We start from the raw sequence: 23,959 nt of genomic DNA on the forward strand, positions 1-23,959 counted from the left end.
ATCCAGTAATTGATCTTTCGACCTCTCCCACTCAACCCATAAAATTATAATAAAATTTGCTCATTTCTTATTTTTAATTGAAAATATTTTAATGTAAACGTTCCATCGGATTCTATATTCACAATCAAATTACAATGTTTTTGTATCTCTACTCCTAAAAATATTTAAAAAGTATAGAAAAAGTTTAAAAATTATATTAAAACATTTTCTATTAGTTTCATCTTGAAGGTATTTTTATGCTAAATGTTTCTCATTGTATGAGCTTTTTGATATATAACCTAAATATCAATAAATATAGACTATATATTTTACATCCCCGTGTGACAAATTGTTCTCTCTCTCTCTCTCTCTCTCTCTCTCTCTCTCTCTCTCTCTCTCTCTCTCTCTCTCTCTCTCTCTCTCTCTCTCTCTCTCTCTCTCTCTCTCTTTTATATATTTATTTCTAAACTTATAAAAAAAAATTACATTAAATTTTTTTATTATTATTTTTACTTGAAATATTTTAATGTAAACGTTCTTTCCCGTGGAATCCCTATTTTCAATGCATTAATAAATCTACTCTTAAGATTATTTCAAAAGTATGAAAAAGGTAGTTGTTATTATTTTCCAATTGAAACGCTTGTATTATTAGCTGGCACAATTTAATTCCCGTGAGAGCTCTATATTCACAATCAAATTAAAATGCTTATGTATATTTACTCTTAAATCATTTAAAAAGTATGAGAAAAGTACTAAATTTTTTATAAAACATTTTCTATTGGTTTCAACTTGAAATCATTTTCATGTAAAATGTTTCTCATGTAGGAGCTTTTTACTATATAATTAATAAATATAGACTAAATATGTTTATTTTTCTGTAATTCTCCGTGACAGCCTTATATTCACAATCAAATTATAATGCTTATGTATATCTACTCTTAAATAATTTAAAAACTATGGGAAAAGTACTAAAATTAAAACAAAACATTTTCTATTAGTTTCAACATAAAAGAATTTTAATGCAAAATGTTCCTCCCTGTATGGGTTTTTTAATATGCAACTTAAAAAAAAATATAAGCAATATATGTTCATTTATTCCAATTCTTGACAAAATTTCATATTTTTATATATATTTACCTTTAAAATTATGAAAAAAAATTAAAATTCTAACAAAATTTATTGTTTGTTATTTTCAACTTGGAAATATTTTGATATAAATGTTTTTCCCTGTTAAGTCTCTATTTCGACAATTAAATTAAAGTATTTCTATAAAAGTAATAAAATTATACTAAAACATTTTCTATTAGTTTCAACTTGAAATTATTTTCATGCAAAATGTTCCTCCCCATAAGAATTTTTTACAATGTAACTTAAACATAAAAAATATTGACGATATATGTTAATTTATTCTAATCCGCATATCATAAATTCTTAGTATCAAAATTTTGTATTTTTATATACATATTTACTTTTAAACTTATGAAAAAAAAATATAAATCTATATTAAAATGCTCTCAAAATTGATCATATGTTATATTAGGTAGTAGTTAATAAATTCCCTGAGATAAGTGAGAGTAGTTGACTTTATTCAATGAGTTGACATTTCTTTTTTTTTGTTTATTCCAGAGTTTAAAATGATGATATAAGTCTTAATTCTACGTTCAAAAAATTTGCAATTACAAAGGGTCTTGCCCACATTTTTTTTTTGTATAAACATCCGGTACCCGCTCACCCTTTGGGTCTTGCCCTTAAATTTACAAAAAAAAATTTCAAACAAATTTTTTTAAAACAAATCAAAATATTCGTTAATGATAACAACCTTTACCATTAACATAGCATCGAGTTTTGTAAAAAATTTAATCCCATTTTGTTTTCAAAAGATTGACTTGCTAAAAAATTAGTTATACTAAATAATTAAGTGTGTTCAACTTCATTCCCCGTGAAGAATAATGAGAGAACAATAATATATATTCAGTAAAAAAAACCAACACTTATTATATTTCTACCATTTAGATGTCCATTGGTTTCATTACATGATTTAGAAGAGTGACAAATAATGAAAAGAACAATAATATATTTCAATAAAAAAACCAACACTGATTATATTTCCACTGTCTAGGTGTCCATTTGTCTCAACCAAGGCATAATGGTGTGATTCTTCGAGAGAAATTTCTAAACATAAGGGCAGAAGCATGGAGTAGTGGCATAAGAGCCTTATTTTCACTTATTAGAATACACTGTAAATTTTGTATGTTGTTTCTAATTTTGGTAATTCTAGAAAATTTGAGTTCCTCCTTTCTATTCCATCATGAACAATAATCACAATATTTTCCGCCAGTGCACTATCTTTGTCCCTGGAGCTTTTCTTGCAAAGAGGAAACTGAAGCACATGCAGAACATGTGTGAATAACCTAGAACTCAAAGGATAATTTAGTCTACCATCAAGATTCAGAAATATAAAAAAAAAAAACTTAAATGAAACCATAAAAGTGTAACAATGAATCATGTAATGTAAGAATGAGCAAGTAACGTTCAAAAAAAAAAAAGACATTTGGAAAATCATTGTAACAACCAATAAAAAAAAACATGTGGCATTAATGTTACTATATGACCCACTTTGGTGGATGGACTTTATATATTATTAAGATTAAGATTTCAAAAACAAAACACTAAATTTGTAACAATTATTCCTAATTTAACAATGTTTTATATTCTTGTTTTTGACTTTTAGTCATATATCACTGGTTATGTTCATATAATTAGAAATGATTCATAATATTAAATATTTCTACATATATCATGGGCGAAGATTTGCAGGTATTGAAAATAAATCAAAACGTAAGTAAGAAAGGCTGGCCGTGAAAGAAATTGGTCAAAATTTGAATGTAATAATAAAGGCAATTATTCAAGGTGGTGCAATTATTCAAAACGTAAGTAATGATAAAGGCTGGCCGTGTAAGGAAATTATTCAAAATTTGGATGTAAACAAATTTATTGAATGTAATAATTGCACGGTGAATTTATTTGAAGGTCAATTGCATGATTTATTAACATTTATATGTATTGATTAATTTATTTATTGATGTGAACCAATCAAAAGTAGCCATGTGGAAATTAATTTCGACCAATGTGAACCAATCAAAAGTAGCCATGTGGAAATTCAATGAAACCAACCAATAGAATGCTAACATTTGGAAATTATAAAGCAATATGGCCCACTTTGGTATATGAGCTTTATATATTATTAAGATATTTCCATTTATATGTTCTATTGTTGGATATGTTTATATTGAAACCACTTAAATAAAGTTTCAATGGATCTTCGTTTTTACGCTCCTTAGATTTTAAATCATGAAGGTTTTGAAAATTATCTATGTAAAGTAATATTCTTATGATAAGTCATGAGTTTAATATATACATGAAATGAACTTTTGAATTGATGGAACAAGGAGCTCATTTTTTGAAATAGGAATGGGTAGTAGGGTCTGTTCACAGACATTGTGGATAAAATCTCTTGTATAATCCCACATGTGGTTAGGAGTAGCTACCCTGTATCGTGACATTATACTTACAACTCAGAGTATCTTGACTACATACTATGGGCATGTTTGATAACCCTTTTCAAAAACAAAAAACTGAAAAACTTGCTTGGGTAATCAAAAAAATGTTTTCAATTCTAAAAACGGTTCTCAATTTTCCCTTTTAAAAACTGAAAAACGGAAACAGGTAAAATGTGTTTTGCTTTTCAATTTTGCTTTTCTCTCTCCAAAACAGAAAACACACGGAGAAGTGCCTGTTTTCAGTAATGACATAGTTGGTAAATATTACCAATTACATAAAACGCTTATATGTTCACTTAAGTAGGTTTTTTTTCCAGCAAACTCACATCCTTCCACATTGAGCTTCTGGAACGCGTTCACCCACCTATCTGCGGCGTAGTGGAAAATCAAAATCTCAGGTTTTTGTTCTTCCATTCTCTTGTAAATCTCAATTTGGTTTGATTTCTGTTAATTTTGGTTCCTCTTGATTCCTCTGTCATCTTCAATTTCTCTAATCTCTATGGGTTTTGTTTTAGTTTCCATGCTTGAACCTAGGGTTTTGGTTGGGTTTCTTGGGTGAGTTTTGTGGGGTTGTTGGTGGGTGGGGGGTCGTGGTTGGGTTGTTGGAAGGCTTTGAAAGTTTGGTGGTGAGGTGGGGTTTTATGTGTTGCAGGCGTATCTCGTATTTGCCGTGGTTGGGGTATTTTTTTTGTTCATATGGGGTGCAGTGGGTGGGGTATTATTTTCGTTCATAGTGGTGTAGTGGAAAATATGGATTTTTGATTTTTGGGTTCATCAAGGCAAGGAAGTCAAAGAGGGTATTATTTTTGTTCATATGGGTGCAGTGGGTGGGGTATTATTTTCATCTATGCTTTTTAGTGTTATTGGTTTGCTCTTCATATGCTTGCTGTCTTTTTTTTATATGCATTTTTACATGTTGCTAGTACGTCTGTGTGATTTTGTGTCCAGATCATGGTGAATGTGGGATCATACATGGACAAAATGGGGGTTGTGTTTTGTTGTGTGGTACATTAAATGGAGAGCTTTTAAGGGTCATTGCAAATGTGGTAGTTTCTGGCTTTAAGTGGTGGGATTATTATTCGGAATATGTGGGAGGCAGCTAGACTTTTGATTTTAATTAGTCTCTAACGTTAGGTTCTTTAATTACTTTGTCTATTATTCTTTTTCCTCTTTACTTTGTATATTACTTTGTATATTATTCTTTCCTTTTTTCTTTTGTATTGGGTTAAAAAAAAAACATGTTGCTGGTGGTATGTTACTCATGGATATAGTATACTTACTTGTGGATTGTATACTTACTTGTGATGATAATTTGTAATAGATGGCAATTAACGCTGATAGTGTTGAGTCCAAGCTATGGCCTGAATTAGCTGTTAAGGAATTCATAGATGTTATGGTTGATGAAGTGACAAATGGAAATATGCCAAATGGTGTATTTCATACTAGAACATGAACCTCGATGACCACTAAGTTGAATTTCAAAACAAAGCGTTCTTATAAAAAAGAACAACTGAAGACAAAGATGCATAGGTTGCGAGCTTTGTATAGCGAATTCTTTGCACTTCTGAATCACACTGGATTGAGGTGGAATCCTGAAACCAACACTGTCACCGCAAGTGAGGAAGTTTGGAAAGATTATATTCAGGTATGTATGTAATCAACATTGGATTTATTGTTCACTTTATTTATCAATATTTGTAGTGAATTAACTTAGTACTTATATTATTTCGGGTTCATGATAAAGCTGCTCAGTTTCAAAGGAGAGGTCTTGACCATTATAAATTGCTGGGAATTATATTTAACAAAAATACTGCAACGGAAGTTCTTCACCATTCATCTACCCAAGACCCACCAAATACAAATGAATAAATTGAGCTTGAAAATCAATCCCGCAATAATGGGGTTCATGTTAATCTTGATAATGATAGTTCTAATGATGATGTTCAAGAATTGGAGCGCGTGACTCGTAGTGGAAAGCGCCTAATTCAAGAGAAAGAGGACAAATCTAAGAAAAGTACTAGAATAGGTCAAATGTGAGATGCACTGGAAACATGAGTTGATGCATCCAAGGCATGGGCTGATAGGTATAGGGGTCATAGTATGGAGGCCACTTCTTCCGTTGTAACGCCAGATTATTCAATTACTAAGTGTCTGACTGCACTTGAAGGAAAGGCATCTCAGTGGATACCTACATGAAAGCTTGTGAAAAGTTTAAGGAGGCTGAATATAGAGAGATGTTTCTTGCTATGTCTGCTGAAATGAGACAAGCGTGACTTCAGAGGCTTTAGGAGTGGTACTTTGATTGCTTATCTTGTGTTTGTTAGAGGCTTTAGGAGATATACTCCTTAAGTACTTTATTTAATGTTTTTGTGCTGAATTTGAATGTGTTGGATATTTTCTTATTTTTATGTTATTGAGTGTGTTGGATGTTTTACTATGCATGTAATGTGATAGATTTTTTATTATGATTATCGAATGTGTTGGATGTTTTATTATAGTTATAATGTGATGGATTTTTTATTATGATTATTGAATGTGCTGGATGTTTTATTATGATTAAGTTATTGAGATTTTGTTATAATAATTAAATGACAGGTTATTTCCATTATGGATATTGATGGAGATTCTTCCGGTTCAAGTGATGATGAAATGACAGAGATGTTAATGATTAATATGGTTTATGATTATAACCAAAATTAATTGAATAAAACAATGGTGCATGATTCTAAATTGTTTGGTCGTGAATTTGTTAATGAAATATTGAATGGATCAGGAACGGTTTGCTTTGATTTATTTCGAATGAGGAAGCCATGCTTTGTTAGACTGTGTAATGAATTGAGGAGAAAAACTACTTAAGTGACTCAAGGGATGTGTTTGTTGATGATAAAGCTGCAATGTCCTTGTTCATTATTGGTCACAGTGTTCGGCACATGGTTGTCGCAAATCGTTTTCAACATTCCACATAAACAGTTTCACGTTGTTTTAAGAGTAGTATGCCGATCGGGGAAAGAGCTTATAAGACCAGATTGCACAGAATTGTCTGATAGCAAAGTAACCACAAGTACTATATGTGGTTCAAGGTATGTATGCAAAACTGTTTAGTATTTAATTACTTCATATTTTATTATTTTATTTTGTTTTCAAGGTACTCATTGGGTTTTCTGGTTATAGAATTGCATAGGGGCAATTGATGGTACACATATAAGTGCATGGGTTCCTGCTGACAAACAAATGTCATGTAGAGGTAGAAAGACAACAATTACACAAAATGTTATTTGTGTTTGTGATTTCAATATGATGTTTACATATGTATATTCGGGATGGGAAGGAAGTGCACATGATGCTAAGGTATTTTTGGATGCACTTACCAATCCTAATGCAAAATTTCCTTGGCCACCTAGAAGTGGGTAGTAAATTTAAAATTAAATTATTTTCTTTAGATGAAATAAACATTTAAAACTAATATATTTTATGCAACGCATGACATTTCTATCTTGTTGATTCAGGCTATCCATGTACTGAAGGTTTTCTTCCACCTTTCAGGGGTGAAATGTATCATGCACAAGAATATAGAGGCCGATGTAGACAACCTAAGAACCATGAAGACTTATTCAACTATAGGCACTAATCCCTACAAATGACAATTGAACGTTTCTTTGGAGTCTTGAAAAACAGGTTTCCTATTCTAAAGTCGATGACTTCATATAAACCTTCTAGGCAACGACTTATAGTAACAACATGTTGTGCTATTCATAATTACATACGCAAGTGGAATTTGAATCATGAACTATTTAGGATGTGTGAAGAACTGGATCCCGCATAATTTGGTAACATGAATGAAGGTTCTAGCACTGCAGGAACAACCTCACATGATGAAAATTTAGCAAGACTATCTGATGAAGGTGCAGCTGAAATGGCAATGCAAAGGGATCAAATTGTAGATTGGATGTGGGCACATCATGACATTGATAATTGACTCATTTTAACTTTGTTTGAAATTAGACCGCACTAGTTTTAAATATTATCACTTTGACTTTGTTATCAAGTTGTAATATGATAATATGACACTTTTACTAGTTATTAAATTTTAATTGACTTTAACGTATGTAAGTGCTTTTTTTTAGTTTAACTTATCTAAAAATGCATTAATATGCCTGTGTTCATCAAAAGGTGTCTTACATCATTGTTTTCTACATTAACAAAAAACAAATTCGGCCAATACTGGTAAAGCTATTGCATGATATGAAGGGTGCTAGGCGTGGGTTTGTGTGGTGAGGAAGACCAGTTCTTGTTCCATTTAAATATGAAGTCCATTTAAATCTCTTAAAAGAAAACAACACATTCAAACAAATTTTTAATTTTTTAGTTTTCAAAACAGGTTTCTAAAATGATTTTACCAAACAAGTATTCTGTTTTTTCATTTCAAAAACAGTTTTCAAAATTAGAATTATCAAACAAGTTTTTTCTCCAATCTCTCCCCAAAAACAATTTCCGAAAATTGATTCATAAAACAATTTTTAGAACCCTTTTTGAAAAGAGTTAACAAACATGCCCTATGTCATATCAGGGCCAACTGAGGATGTTTTCATAGAAATCTGGCTGAATGCAGATAATGAGAATTGGCGGTACAACCAGAAACATTTATTCCCACATCTAGCTTATTAAGTTTGATACTCTTTATGGAGCAGTTACTACGCCAAAATGCATGACTTTCTTGCATAATATTATTTATCTTATTACAATATATGTGTAAACTTTTAATGATGGTGATTATTATTATTATTCCTAATTTTTATTATGAATAGTATGATCTCACTTCTTCCTCGTATGCTTTGTATAAATTTTTAAAGCTTTAAACAGAAAGGATGGATGTCCCACCTCAAGTGATCAATGTCACACCACAAGCAATCACAATTGGCATAAGACAAATGATTAAGGATCTTGTGACTAATGTGGCGTCGTATTTTGGACTTATTCACCTTGTCATATCCACCTACGTACGACACTTCTCGCCCCACTGTGATAGTTGGAGACACTGCTCTAACCATTATCCATCCACCTGCCATTTTGCCTACCCTAAGTCTTCTTACATCAATACCTTACCTTGACTGGGGGAACTTTATAGACTCTTAACATAGTAGCGCGAAAAATATGTATGCTGACTTTTGACTAGCCTAGTGGAGATATAGCTATGACTTTTGTACAACACTGTTAACCTAGGCTGATGGGTGGTTGGTGTATGACTTTCTGTTATGCAATATGTGTAGTAACATATTATATAATCATCTAGTAACAGTTATAATATCATAACGTTAATTTTTTTCTAACAATTAGAATAACTAGCTAACTAAATTACTTATTCCGCTTAAAATTTTGAGGTATCACAACAATCACTCGTCACCCTTCTACTTATTTGAAATTATAACTAGAATTTACGTTTTAAATTTTTAATAGAATCTATTCATCTTAAACGTAAAATTTCCTCCATCATTTAAAAATTAAGTTCAAACTTTTTTTTTTGAAAATAGAAGAATTGATTGATAGATAATGATCGATAGTACAAATATCACATAACAATGTGAGCAAAGGTTCCCCAAATGCTACATAGCAAACCTAAATGCGAGCTCATCTCATAAAACATTACAAAGTAGCACACTGACCCAGAGCCACAACCATAAGGGCCTAACCCCTAATCAAGCATATAACGACCACCGAGAGGAGGAATATGTCGGGGACTAGATGCGGCGAAAGGAAGCCTCGCAAACCCAACAAAAACAGAACCTCATCTCGGCATTAGGGGGACACGAATTAGCACAAGATATCGACCGATAGCAGAACAAAACCGAACCATACTCCCATAACCACCATCGACAAGCCCAGAACACACCAAAAGCCCCGGACAAGAGTGCCCAAAATAGAGCAAAGAACTAGCCTAAGCAAAGGATCATCATCCTAGCCAATCAAACAATGGCTCTACAACCTGGCACGAGAACACCTTGGCACAAACATAACAACGCTGAAACCCCAGCTTGTTCGATGACAGATCCATAAAAGAAAAAGCTTTTTCTGGAATAAAAGACCCAATACATACCCCAACAGCTATGCTGCCACCAAGACTCAATACTCCTTTGGGACCAGTTCAGTAGAATGAAGCTCCTCAAATGGGTCCTCAGTGGCTGGATTCTGCTCAGAAGTGTCGCTGTTCCCCGTGTTCATAAATTGATCTTCCATTGATCAGCAGACTCATTCCCACTAAATAAATCTTTATGAACAAGCAAGTTTCTTTGCTGCTGGGAAGAAAAAACGATTGCACAAGTTTTAAAAGCAGCAAAAGCTCGGTTGCTATCCAACAACATAACCATTAATAACAGGTTCCTCGGACAAGTCATCTTGCCGGGGGGAGGAACAAACAATAATTTTACCCCTCTGCCAGTCAAGAATCAGGTAAGGCTCACCTCCCTTAAAAAATTCTTCACAAATACAACGAGGAACAACTTTGCTATCTCAGGACTGGAACCTGCGCAACTATAACAACTCCAAAGAATCAAAGGCGGCGATTCCCCTTCCAGCATGATGACATAGAGCAAGCACCACAGCTTTTTCATCACGAAAGCATGCCCACAAGAGTTGTGAATGTTTTACTTATTCAACGAACTTATTTATATCTTTTTAATGAATAATTTTTTTTAGAAACTCCTCTTTAAGATTATAGCCACCTACCCATGCATCTTCCTAATTTTTTCTTTGCATTTACCCTTTATATTTTTTTTTATTTAAACCTCTAAGAAACTAGTTATAAAGGGTTTTAAATTGTTTAAGTTTATAAATCCTTCCAACAAACTGAAGATTTTTTGAAATACCCCACCTTTTGACAATGGTGAACATGTTGATGAATATGAGACCTCAAAATGACATTTCAAAGTAGCTCTTTATCCTTACATTACAAGAAAAATGCTAATTAGTATTGGCCAAAAGTTGACGCTAATGAAGCAAAAGTCGATGCTAAAGTCAATTTAGTATTGGCCTTCATGATCTCTTGAACTTATATTGCTTGAATAAATTTCTTCTTGAAATTTCGAACACTACGGTTAAGTACTTTCTTACATGATATCCTTATAACTTATGCATTGATCAAAACCTACTTAAGGAGTTTTCAGGTATCTACGTTTAGACTTAACATGTATTACAACATTCTTATTCTCCACTTGCTTTGATGTTTTTGCTATCGCAAGAGTTTGACCCACCGATGCGGTCTTTAAACTAAATTAAGTTCCCAACATCCAGATGTTGTTCTTGACTTCTCAAGTCCCACCTACTATGCTTTCATCACACATAATCGTGGGACCGCAAACGCCGATGAATGACCAAAAGATTTAATTAACCATTATGTAGTTCATCAGTTTGTAATGCATTGTTTAATGCTATTTTAATTGCGTTTCCTTTTCTTTTTCCACACACTCATTAAGTGCATGAATCTCGACATGTTAATTATGTTTTTTTTCCCGCATTGTTGGCCCTTGAATATCGGTAAGGCTTGCGAAACGTCTGATTACTAATTTGCTGATGCCGAGAAGAGAAGAAAAGTAGTCAAACAAATGAATCAGTCAATGTCTGTTTCGTAACACACCCAATGTGCAAGGTTAGTCGTTGTAGAATTTCCTGTGATTATTTAAAAAGAGAGCCAAGCATTTTACCGTTGAAAATATTACCCTAGCGTACACAACTCAATAATATTTTAACATGTGCCTTACAAGCTTATCATTCATGACACATTTTAAATGTCTTTTAATTTCATCTTAGATATTGGTGTCGTTCTTTTTAGATATTCAATACTCTTCAAAATATTGAACTTTTAGGTTGTCTTGGGTGCAAACGATAATATTGTTCAATTAAGTTGTCATGAGATAACTTGAGTCGCTTCTTAACTTGAAAACTAAAACTATTTTTTGGGCCATTTTGATTGTACTAAAACAACTAAAGACAAATGAAGGTTTTTTCCACATATTTATAAAATAACATAAATTAACTTCCCATTTAATAACAATATTCTATAAAATACATCATCTATAATTTAACTTTTAAGGAGATTATAAATTTTAATATAATTTTTACCTAAAACATCCAAGATATTTAACATGATTTTTTTTTCCAATTTTAAAACAAAATGGGTCGGACAACAAAATGGCCCTATGAATTTTTTATTTCACTTGCACAACAAACTTTTTGATTTTTAAAAATTAACTTTTTTTTTTACTTGCCATGTTAATAAATGCACGAGTTAACCTCAATGAGTTGGTCCAGTGAAGTATGACACAATCTCGTACCCGACAGGTTGCAGGTTTGAACCCCTGCTAGTCTCATTGAGATGCGGTAAATGCAAGTTTTTTGTAAGTGCGCCCAACATCTTTCTGAGTCTTGGATTGATGCACTAACCCCTCACTATAATCAGGCCTCTTGTGCGAGTTTGGTTGCAGTTGATGGCGAGCGCCCTTCCATTGGTGCGATCACACCCTCGATTCGTCTTGCTCCGTTGGATTCTGGGAGCGCCCCAGGTGGTCGTTACTGGACGCGAGCCATGATGGCGTGGATGGTTGGCAAGCTTGTGGGTTGTACATTTGACGGTTGGGGATGAGGCAGCTATCCGCGGCCTGGAAAATGAAATGGAGGAGTGGCGGCTGCCCTGAGTGACAGGGTTGCTCTTGTTGTTGGCTTTACTTCTTTGGTTTTTTCTTTTGTTAAGGGAGGTTCTTGTTGTTTATAGGATAGATTAGAGTTTGTGCATTCTTATAGATGGTTGAAGATTTTTGTTTTTGTTATCTCCATTCTCCTATTCTCGAACTTAATCATCTCCCTCTTTATTAATATTAATATTAATATTTGGAGTTCCAAAAGAAAAAAAGATTTTCCATGTAAAAAAAACAGCATGGGTTGGGAAGTTAAATATTTAGTCAAAAGGTACCAACTTGCAATATAGTCAGAATGTCATAAGAACCCGTCACCTACCGTTAAACAAGTTTCATCTTAACCGTTGAAAACTAGAATCCTATATCCAACGGCAATCTTAAGCGGTGCAGTATAACCCACATTCTGAAGCGGTGTACGCCATTATCAGCCCAACCTCATTTCCATTTCTACGTGTCCAATTTCTGTGTATTTTCGATATAAACTCTTTACCTCGTGAAACCAGAACCCTAGCTCTCTCGCGGTTAAAATATCAGAACAAAAACAAAATAAAATTAAAAAACAAACACGAGGAATCAAAATCAATTGGAATTTTATTTTCAAAATCGGGGATTCTGTTAGGGTTTCAAAATCGCCGGCGATGGGATTCTCAATCTCAAACCCTAATTCGTGAATTCGCTGCGTTGATCATCGGAATTTCTGGTTCGTGGTGTGGTTTTTGAGGTATGTCATTCGAATTTTGTGGATTTTAGTTTTGGTTGTTGTTTGATTCTGCAGTAATCACAATGCATGTGGGTTGGGTGTGTTGATTTTGGTTTTGGGTTTGTTGAGGGATTTGGTTGTGATTTTTGTTGTTGTTGTCGGTTTGGTGTTTCAGATCTGAAGAAAATGCACCGGCATGTATGATGGAATGTGAAAACTGGGGGAATTTTGGTCTGAGTTTTGTTGATTGTTCATGGAAGGTAGAGAAGAGAACTCCAATGGCACTGCAATTCCCAAGAAATCGAGATCCCTTGATCTTAAAAGTTTATATAAATCAAAATTGACTGAAGAGAGTGGTTCCAAAAAGAGCTTGCAGAAGACAGCTAGTAGTAGTAGTAGTCCAGGGGGTGGTGGTGATGAGAAGAGATTCAAGAGAAAGAGGGCTAGGAAGGAAGTGTCGCTGAGTAGCTTAGAAAATGCTGATGGTAGCAGGAAGAAGGGGGTTGATGAGGAAGGTCAGCAAAGGCCGAGTTCTGGTGGAAAAGATTTGCCTGAATTGAAGTTGGGGCTGAGTCAGAGATTGAGTGGCGGTAGTGGGCTCAATAGAGCTCCACTTAGTGTTGGTGGTGATGGCGTTTGTATTCCCAAGCGTAAGAGGAATTTTGTGGGGCGGAAGAAATCCCAAGTTGGTCAAGCATCGAATCTGGTAGGGCAGGCTAGTGGTACAATTGACCATGACAGTCAGGTGCCTAAGTTAGGTAGTGATGATTTGGGTAAGGGGGTGGCTGATTCTTCAAAGATTAAATATTTAGATGAATTTAAAGAAAACGGCAATAGTGATTCAGTTTCAGTTCAGCATATCAAGGGGAATGGGGATCGTGCCTCTCATTCTGTTGTAAATAGTGGTGATTCCTCTTTAACAAAGACAAAGAAGAAGGTTAGGAAACGAAAGGCTTTGGCTTCAGATAGAATTAGGGTTCCCGAAAAGGCTGCCGAGCCTTTCATTGATAGTTGTAAAATATCTGATGATTTGCAGGAAGATGATGAGGAAAATCTTGAGGAGAATGCAGCAAGGATGCTTTCTTCAAGGTTTGATCCGAGCTGTACTGGCTTTTCTTCTAGTGGCAAGTCTTCTCCAATGCCATCAGCAAATGGTTTGTCCTTTTTGCTATCTTCTGGTCGAAATACTGTTAATCGTGGGTCGAAGTCTCGGTCGGGCTCAGAATCAGCATCAGTTGATGCTGCTGGCAGAACTCTGAGGCCAAGGAAACAACACAATGACAAGGGTACCAGGAAGAGGCGTCACTTCTATGAAATTCTGTATGCTGATGTGGATGCATATTGGCTACTGAACAAAAGAATTAAAGTATTTTGGCCTTTGGACCAGAGTTGGTATTTTGGCCTTGTAAATGACTATGATGAAGTAAAAAAGCTTCACCATATCAAGTATGATGATCGAGATGAAGAATGGATTAATCTCCAAACTGAGAGGTTCAAACTCCTGTTACTTCGTTGTGAAGTTCCTGGAAGTGCAAAAGGGGGAAGAGCTTTAGCAAAACGTAGAAGTTCTGATCAGCAAAATGTCAGCAAGTCCAGAAGAAAGAGGCAAAGAGAGGAGATTACAGGGGAAGATAGTTGTGGTGGGAGTTCTATGGATTCGCAGCCTATAATTTCGTGGTTGGCTCGATCTTCTCATCGGCTTAAGTCTTCTTGTCATGGTGGTAAGAAACAGAAAACTTCTGTTATGCTTCCAAGTACGACCTCATCATTGTTATATGATGAACCTGTCGCAGTAAAAGGGCATGCAGCTAAGAATTCCTTGCGGGATGTTGAAAATAATTTGTCTAGTGATTCTGTATCACATGATAAGTTAGGTGATAATTTTAGGGAAAAGTTCTCATTGCAAAGCTCCACTTGCACTAAAGATGACAAGAAGCCTATTGTGTATTTTAGAAAACGGTTTCGAAGGTCAGCTCCCATATCCCCTCATGTTCCTGAGGGTAACCATGTTAGTATAAGCTCACCATGTTCTGTTTCCTTTGATCTTTTGGCTGGACGGGTTCAGAATGTAAAAGAACCGAGTGGGAGGGTTGAGATTCAAGGGCCATTGTACTTCACTTACAATGAGGGAGTATCTAAAATATTTTGGGAGATGGAGTTAGCTTCATTCAAATTTGACTTAAAATTTCCAATACGTTTGGTTTTGAATGAAGCTTTCCAATCAGAGAATTTGTGGTTACCCTATGCTGCTCTGCTGTTTCAGTGTGGTGCAGTTATGACCACATGGCCAAGAGTTAGTTTGGAGATGCTTTTTGTTGATAATGTGGTTGGGTTAAGATTGCTATTATTTGAAGGCTGCTTGAAGATGGCTGCAGCCTTTGTCTTTTTTGTCCTTAGGGTATTTCGTCAACCTGTGTGCCGAGGGATGTCTGACTTGCAGCTGCCAGTTACATCTATTGGATTCAAGTTTTCCAGTCTTCATGTTATTAAGAAGCCACTTGTGTTTGTACTCTATAATTTCTCTAGAGTGAAGAATTCACAGTGGGTGTTCTTAGATTCTAAGCTTAAGAGGCATTGCCAGCTCAGTAAGCAGCTCCATCTTTCTGAGTGCACATATGATAATATTCAGGCGCTTCAAAATGGGTACAGTGAGTTCCCAAGGACTTCCATCAGTGAGTCCTCATCATTCAAGGTACTTGTTCTCATTTTTCTATATTTCCCGATTGATATTTCCAGTCTTAACCCTTTGAAAGAATTTATTTGTCATATTTAACACTTGCTGCTATTTTTCAACACTGTATATTGTATCAAAACTTCCAAAATTCACTACTAGTTAGCTTATGTTAGGCTCTATTGTAAATCAAATCATTCAACTTCTGCATGAACAGGTCGTGCGCACGAGGAGTAGGCAAGGGATTAACATCATGGGTGCTTCCAAAATGTCCGCTCCAGTTGAAACTCATCAGTCTTCTCATGCTGGCGAGAGGAAGCTTCCTCCATTTGCTCTTTCTTTTGCTGCTGCACCTTCATTTTTTCTCTGTTTGCATCTTAAGTTGTTGATGGAGCAGTCGACAGCTCAAATTAGCACTTGTAATCTTGCACCAAATGATGATCAGGAAGATTCTGGTTTGGTGACAGATGACTGTTCAAGCATTGATGATTGCTCAAACCGGAATACAGAAATTATTCTCAGGAAAGGTGTGATGGCATTGCCAAATGATGCTGCAGGTGGTGCATCGTCTGGAGCTGATTTAGATCAGGTAATTGGTTCCTCTACTTGTAGTGATCAAGTTTTATCTCAAAATTACCAGAACATTGGCCTAAAAGGTGCTGAAACTTCTATTTCCAATGGTTCTGAGAAACGTGGCACTATTGACTTATCAAAGTGGCAATCCCATCATTCTGCACTAAAGCTGGACTCTTTACCTTCGAATTCTCTAATACACCAGGATAAGGCTGATTCTCATTCTTTTATGGGCGATCTCAATGTCCAAATTCCTTCAGTTGATGAATTTGAGAAACCTAATGCTCAAAACTCTCCTGATTTCTCTTGGAATATTAATGGAGGTGTACCAAGCTCCAATCCAACTGGTCCAAGAAGCTCTTGGCATCGGAGTCGGAATAGTTCCTTGTCATTGGGATTCCAGTCACATGGGTGGTCTGATGTCAAGGCTGACTCTATTTACAATGATTTTAGCAATGGACCCAAAAAGCCACGGACACAGGTATCATATTCAGTGCCTTTTGCAGGGTATGAATATAGTTCAAGGCACAGAAACCATCATCAGAAAGGGCTTCCTCACAAACGAATTAGAAAAGCTAGTGAGAAGAAGTCATCAGATGTTGCTAGGGGCCCTGAAAAGAATTTTGAATGCTTATCTTGTGATGTGAATGTCTTGATCACTCTTGGTGATAAAGGTTGGAGAGAATCTGGGGCCCAAGTTGTACTAGAGCTGTTTGACCATAATGAGTGGAAACTCTCCGTAAAACTCTTAGGAGTTACAAGGTATTCATACAAAGCACATCAGTTTATGCAACCTGGATCAACAAATCGTTACACACATGCTATGATGTGGAAAGGAGGGAAGGATTGGATCTTGGAATTCCCAGATAGGAGTCAGTGGACCCTTTTCAAGGAGATGCACGAGGAATGCCACAACCGGAACATCCGTGCTGCTTCAGTTAAAAACATACCTATTCCTGGTGTTCACTTGATCGAAGAAAATGATGATTATGGATCTGAGGTAAATTTTATTCGAAGCTCTAAGTATTTCCGACAGGTTGACACAGATGTTGAGATGGCCCTGGATCCATCCCGTGTTCTGTATGACATGGATAGTGAGGATGAGCAGTGGATTTCAAATGTTAGACATTCTGAAGATCTTAACTGTGACTTGAATGGGATCTCAGAGGAGATGTTCGAGAAGACAATGGACATGTTTGAAAAGGCTGCATACACTCAGATGCGCGATCAGTTTTCACCTAACGAAATAGAGGAACTCATGATTAATGTTGGGCCTCTGTGTGTAGTCAAAATCATTTACGACCATTGGCAGCAGAGAAGGAAGAAGAAGGGGATGGCTTTAATACGGCACCTTCAGGTACTTGTTCAAATGACATTTCTTGTTCATGTTATGATCATTTAAGTCTTAGGAATATCTCTGGCCCCATTCGGTGTCTTCACATTGAATAATAGACTAGCCTTGCTGAAATACTTGAAGAGGAGGCTGAGAGAAGGGGGAGGCACGAGAGATTTGTAACGGGGTGATCTTTAGCTCTGTTACACTTAATATATAATGTCTAAGGGGCCTTTTAAATCTAAAACTAAGTGTTCTGAGCCATTGTATTTGGTGAATGTTACTTGTTGTTCTACTTGATAGTTTAGATGCGTTTTGTAGAATTGATGTGGTGGCTTCCAGGTCTACATCATCTTATTTGGATTTCTACCAACTATTTGATATTTGTTCATTTTATTAAGGAGTGAACAGTCATTATTATTGGCGGTAATAACATAAAATGAATTGAGACGTGTTTTTTGCAGAATCATACTACAGCACAACAAAACATATGAGTGGATTGAAATTGCATCACATCTCCAAATTTGGATCTGTTACTCTGTCATTCTGCCATTGTTTTTGTTTATAGAGTAATTTATTGCTATGGGACACGTAGATGTCACAAACATTTTACTGTCACTTCTGATGCTACTAGCTAGTGCTGGACTTTATTATTTATTTAAGTTTGAATTTCATACCATACAACTGGAAATAGTACACATCATATAAATGATACTTTTATTATTATTATAACATTAATTCCTTATACTAATATTTTGACACTGATTTTCTTTTCTAATTTAAGATTTGTGCTATTATGTTTTACCATAGCCAATCTCATGTACTATTGTAAATTTTTTCTATCTGCAACAGTGTCGTATCTGTGCTTCCTTGACAATAACCCCACCTAGTAGCATAAGACACTGTTGTTAATTATTACAATAGGATGTTTGCATGATCTTGATTATGCAGGTTGTCTTTAAATTGTAGGTTGTAGTTGACCCTGTGCAAGTTGCTTGATGCAAAATCAGGTTCTTAATAGACTGGAGAGAAATTGATTGATCTCAAAGAAAAACAGCAAGTTGCTTGATGCACAATCAGTTTCTTAATAGATAGGAGAGAAATTGATAGATCTAAAAAAGAAACAGAATTTTTTCTTGTAATAGAATGAGTTACACCCAGTAAGATACTGACTGTGCCTCCCCAGAGCTTCAACTCCAAGAGAAAAATCTCTACTCTTACGATGTTACTTAAACCTCTTTCCTTCCTCCCTCTCTCGCCTCACTTTCCCCTATAAACTTCTTTCACTGGCCTCTGCTATCAGAATTCGCTCCTTTTCTAACTAACAGCCACACTTGTATATTTCCTTATCCTAGAATATACCTTCTACAGAGTGGGCCTCTTTAATTGAGTGCTTCATCTCTATCCTTTAAGGGCCCGTTTGGTGGTCATGATAAGGAGACAAGATATGATAATGTAATGATATCCTATTGTAATCTGCTATTTTTTGCGCCAACACCATTATTTACATTTTTGGTGACTATAGAAAAACAATGGCCAACACCATTGCTATCAATTCTTTCTAATCCATATTTCATTAGGTGACTATCTGAGAACGCCTTACTAAAGAAAGCAATGGGCTTACCATGCTGCATGCGAACTGCCTTCATACCTTTCTTTGATGCATCCTGGCGAGAGATTGTGAGTGTCCTGTTCTAGCTTAAATCACCATATTCCGTAACAATCCATCAACTTCATGAGTAACGGCACCCACATACAGAAGTATAGAGGCTGAGAAGTACAACACTACCCTCCTTTTTCTCACATGTGAGGGGCCTTTTGAGCCTTTTAATTGCACTATATTGTGTTGCTGCCCCAATAAAAGGACATAGTCATCTCCCGCCAATCAACTGTTACCTTCCCCCATGTCTTGAGCACTGCCACTCTAAGAATTACATTGATACGATCCAAGTTAAGAACATAAGCATCTGACATGAGCTCTAAGTTCCCTACTTGCATTGGAACTACCTTGGGTAACAACTTGTTGTCCATCCCCGAACCTAACTCCGAGCTATTTTGTAATGTCAACCTCAAGTCTTAATGTCAAGACAACTAGTGAAACAATAAAATTGTCGCTATCTTTATTGTCCACAAGAACCATTAATAGAATACCAGTTAACTCTACCTTCCAATTACATTGTGTTTGTGTATGTATGCACTGAACTTGTGATCCCAATTGAATCCGTAATGTTACACTGGTTCTTCTGTATATATCGCTTGATTTCCTAAATAATAATTTCTCCTTCCTCGTTCAGCCATTTCCCACTCTCCTGAAATTATCATAATCAGTGACTTCTTAGGGCATTGAAATCATTGTGTTTGCGGTGATATGTCTCCTTGCACCCAAATCACGAGCCCTTATTCTTCTGCTCTATGAGCTCCTATAAGTCATGTGTTTAAGTCTCTAGAATCTGAATTCTTCCCCTCCATACTTCTTGAAATGCATGTCGCTCAACCTTTTTTTTTGACAACTTGTATTCGTCAAAGTTAGAGTAAACAAACATGTTTAGAAAACTACATATTTTGTTTCTAAACACTTCAATGCCCCACTAAACATCACACTGCTAAAAGAATGCCAAATAAAACATATCTGTTGTTGTGCATGTCATTGAATGGTAAGTGTTTGTTTTTTAACGAGTTGGGTTTTTGGGGTTAGGATGATTTAGTTGGATATTTTTATTAACAGAGTTGATTCAGGTGTCAGTTTCTTAGTTAAATGGTTGCGTTACAATTTTTATATGTTTTTTGCATAAATTATAGTGCTGGATACAGCTTTGGAAGGTTCACTAAAATTGCTAAGTGTTAATAATTTTATTTTTGATTGGCTGAAAGCTTGTTGACTTAAGTAATTTACCTTGCCTTTTCTGGATGAGGCCTGTGGCCTGTCTTCTTCTGTACATATGTTTATGCTTGGCTATTGTTTGTATGAAATATTACCTTAACAATTTTTCTTTTGCTCATTTCAGCCGCCTCTGTGGGAAAGATATCAACAAGAAGTGAAGGAGTGGGAAGCAGCCCTGACGAAGAGCAACCTCTCTTCTAATGGAGGGCTGGATAAGGTTGTGACTTTGGAGAAGCCACCCATGTTTGCGTTCTGTTTGAAACCAAGGGGTTTGGAATCACTGAACAAGGGATTTAGAAGTCGATCACAAAAGAGAATTTCAGTCTCTGGGCATACTGATAGCTTCCACCCTTTTGGTGAGTATTTGGTTTGAGTTGATTTAGTATTATTACACTTGAGAACTAATTAAGAACTTTCTCCTTACATCTAATTGTTGTAAACTCAGGAAGAAGATTGAATGGCATAGCATATGGTGATGATAAGTTTGTATACCCAGGCCATAGTTATGATTCTTTGGATGATTCCCCATTGCCCCAGACATCTCCTAGGTTATTCTCACCACGGGATGCTTTCAACATGAGATATTATTCTGCGAGCAACGATGGGTACTACAGAAATCACAATCCAAAATCTCACAGGAGCAAGTCCAAGAAATTTGGGTCCTATATGTATCAAAACGTTGCACAGACAACAGCTTATAATCAGAGAATGTCATTGTCAGGAAAGAGAAATGGAGTTACTAGATGGAACATGGGCGATTATGACTTGCCAGGTCACAGGCAGTACCTACCAGATGGCCCTCAGAGGCATGGGATTGAGCAAATGGATGGTTCAGACCATGATGAGTTTAAATTGCGTGATGCCTCAGGTGCTGCTCAGCATGCACGCAAAATGGCGCAGCTAAAAAGACAGAGGGCTCAGAGATTGCATTATAGAGCAGATCTAGCTATTCACAAGGCTGTGGTTGCTCTTATGGCTGCTGAAGCAATGAAAGGTTCTGAGGACTCGGTTGGTGATAGTAGTACAACAAGTACCTGACGCTCTGAAAAATTCAAGCATCCTTCCTGTTTGCTGTGTAGATGTGAAGAGGCAAGCAATTAGGTTTGGCATTGTTTTTGCTAGACATGGCATCTGGTTTACTTTGTCAAGAGTTGTGGCCTTTTTTCATTTTCCAGATATTCCTTCATGAGAGCCGAGTTCAGTGAGGCGGAGGAGATTTTGTTGCAGCAAAGTTCATCTCTCGATCATTGTCTAGCAGAAACTTTTCCAGCTTGAGATCTGCTCAATTCATCAACTGTTGCATTGATAGGCATGGTATAGGTCTGAATTTTTGGCTACCTATAATTTGTACAGATTCCCCCCCTCCCTTTTTGCCCCCTTTAAGCTCTCGCTCCCCTTCTCAGTTTTAAACATTCAACATGAAAATAGAAATCGGCCAAATAATACAACACCAGTTTGAACAGAAATTTCGCCGTTATTTAGTTTTAGGTAAATAGTGCGTGATTCACAAACCACCTGTTATTTTATGGCCCATGTCTTGCCAAAGTTAATCGTTCCGTTCATATCCGTTAGTTCGGGGGAGAATATTAATTTTAAGAATTAATATATTTGAACCCTGGAGGGATTTATGATAGTGAGAAATATATCTCAACCATTGGGTTCAAGTACGAACTTTCATGGTTAGAGAATGGGCATGTGATATGTATCATAGCTATTTTCTAGAGGAAAATGTTTGATAAAGCATCAAGGGTTTTAGAGACCTGGACAGAAGTGAGGAGTAGAGAAGTTATACATGTGATATAATATTTCTCTTTTCTAAAATATAATGATGTGTTTGTATTGTTAGTATTTCATGTATTATAACTGCGTTCAAAAATAGAGAAATCCTAGTGTAGGCCCATGAAGCAGGGGTATGTTATCTGTAGGAATAATGAATTGTTTTATTTTGACCAAAAAAAAATGAATTGTTTTATTTTGTACATGTGATTACTTTTTTACCACCTTAGGGTTAGGGGTGTACAGGGCCCGACCCTGTCCATTGACCCGTCCTGGCCCATGTCCCTTAGACCCGCATCTCGTCGGATTTCTTCGGGTCTAGGGATAAGTTCGGGTTTAAAAACTGGACCCTATCCATATTTAGGGTCGGTAAAAGTCAAATTCAATCCATCCCACAACTCTCTTTACCTACTAACCTCAAAATATGATTTTGTATATTTTCATTAATTGTTAAGTTTCAAAGTGAACTACATTTAAATTTTTTGTTCTAGTTTAGTATTTTGTTATGAAAAACTTTACTTCTATGTAGTTTCTTCCATAATTCATTTATAGGATAGGAAATTAATTTTCTACAAAATGATAAGTATTCATAATTCCTTATTGAAATTTGAAATTTACATTCAATTTCTCATTCGGGCCTGCCCGAACTCGTCCTTTTGTGACCCGACCTATGTTGAACCCACACCTATCGGGTCTAGGGACGGGTTCGGGTTTAAAAACTGACCCAACCAATATTTAGGGTCGGGTAAAAGTCAAGTTGAACCCGTCCTACGAACACCCTTACTTTGTGCTTCTTTAAGATGTTTGTGATCATATTCCGAGTAGTATTCTTTCCATTTCTATACATGTAAAAACTTCGATAAACTAAGATATCATCCTCAGTACAAGTCACTTGCGTTTGATAAAAAATATACACCTCTGAATATAATTACAGCTATACAAGACATATATTATAAACTTATGCAATTTTATAAAAGTGTGGTTATAGATCATCAGACATATAAATTCCATGCTTGGTATAATTACACATGCTCACATTATATAATGATGTATATAATAACCATAAATTACTAACCTTCATGAGGTGCAAGACATTGTAGAGAAGCTTCGTTAAAACCTGCATATTTAAACTACAAAACGAAAAACAAAAATTAGAAAGTAATATAAAAAAACATAAACTTAAACAGGTCAAAATAATAAGAGAAGAAAATAGAAGTGATATGTGATGAAAGTGATGTGCAAACCCTTAATATAAAGGTTATTACTAGAATCATCGATAAAGTTGTCAGTAACCTATAAAAAGGTAAAATTACGCAGTTGGTATGATTAGATTGGCCTTATAGACCCACAGTAAAATAGGTCCCTTGATCTAAATCCATAATAAATATAATAAATGTAAGAGTTGCTAGTTGGATTGCTTAAAAACTATTTCGGTGGGTTCAGACTGACACATAGGATTTAAGCAACCCAAGCAGAATTCGCTCCAACCACGGTTGCTTAGTTTACTTTTAGTTGTGTTCCATTATACCTCTTATATTTATATTATTTTAAGGTAATGACACTATATAAGTACATGAATGAAAGAGAAAATATGATTTTTTTGTCAAAAAAGTAAGGAGAGAGAAAATAAGCAACCGTTGCTTAAATTTAAGCAACCCAACTGCCACGTCATGTTGCTCCAGTGATGCTCAAAAATAACCAACGTTGCTTAAGTTGCCAACTGGATTTAAGCAACCCTGCTCTAAGCTAAAATAAGTCAACTTTTATTGACAAAAAAGAGAAGTCGACCTTTTCTTTTTCTT

At 35.6% G+C, this 23,959-nt stretch overlaps 1 protein-coding gene across 1 annotated transcript; it reads left to right on the forward strand.

Moving 5' to 3' along the window:
• Window positions 1-12,716: 12,716 nt before the first annotated feature.
• LOC130720167 (uncharacterized) lies at window positions 12,717-22,014 on the forward strand. Its single transcript, XM_057570783.1, has 5 exons — window positions 12,717-12,944; window positions 13,099-15,615; window positions 15,812-17,524; window positions 20,506-20,737; window positions 20,827-22,014. Exons 2-5 carry the CDS (start codon window positions 13,177-13,179, stop codon window positions 21,417-21,419), a joined length of 4,977 nt encoding a protein of 1,658 aa, XP_057426766.1. The 5' UTR covers window positions 12,717-12,944; window positions 13,099-13,176; the 3' UTR covers window positions 21,420-22,014.
• Window positions 22,015-23,959: the final 1,945 nt, after the last annotated feature.

Source organism: Lotus japonicus, chromosome 5, assembly GCF_012489685.1.
Source record: "Lotus japonicus ecotype B-129 chromosome 5, LjGifu_v1.2".
Lineage (NCBI taxonomy): Eukaryota > Viridiplantae > Streptophyta > Magnoliopsida > Fabales > Fabaceae > Lotus > Lotus japonicus.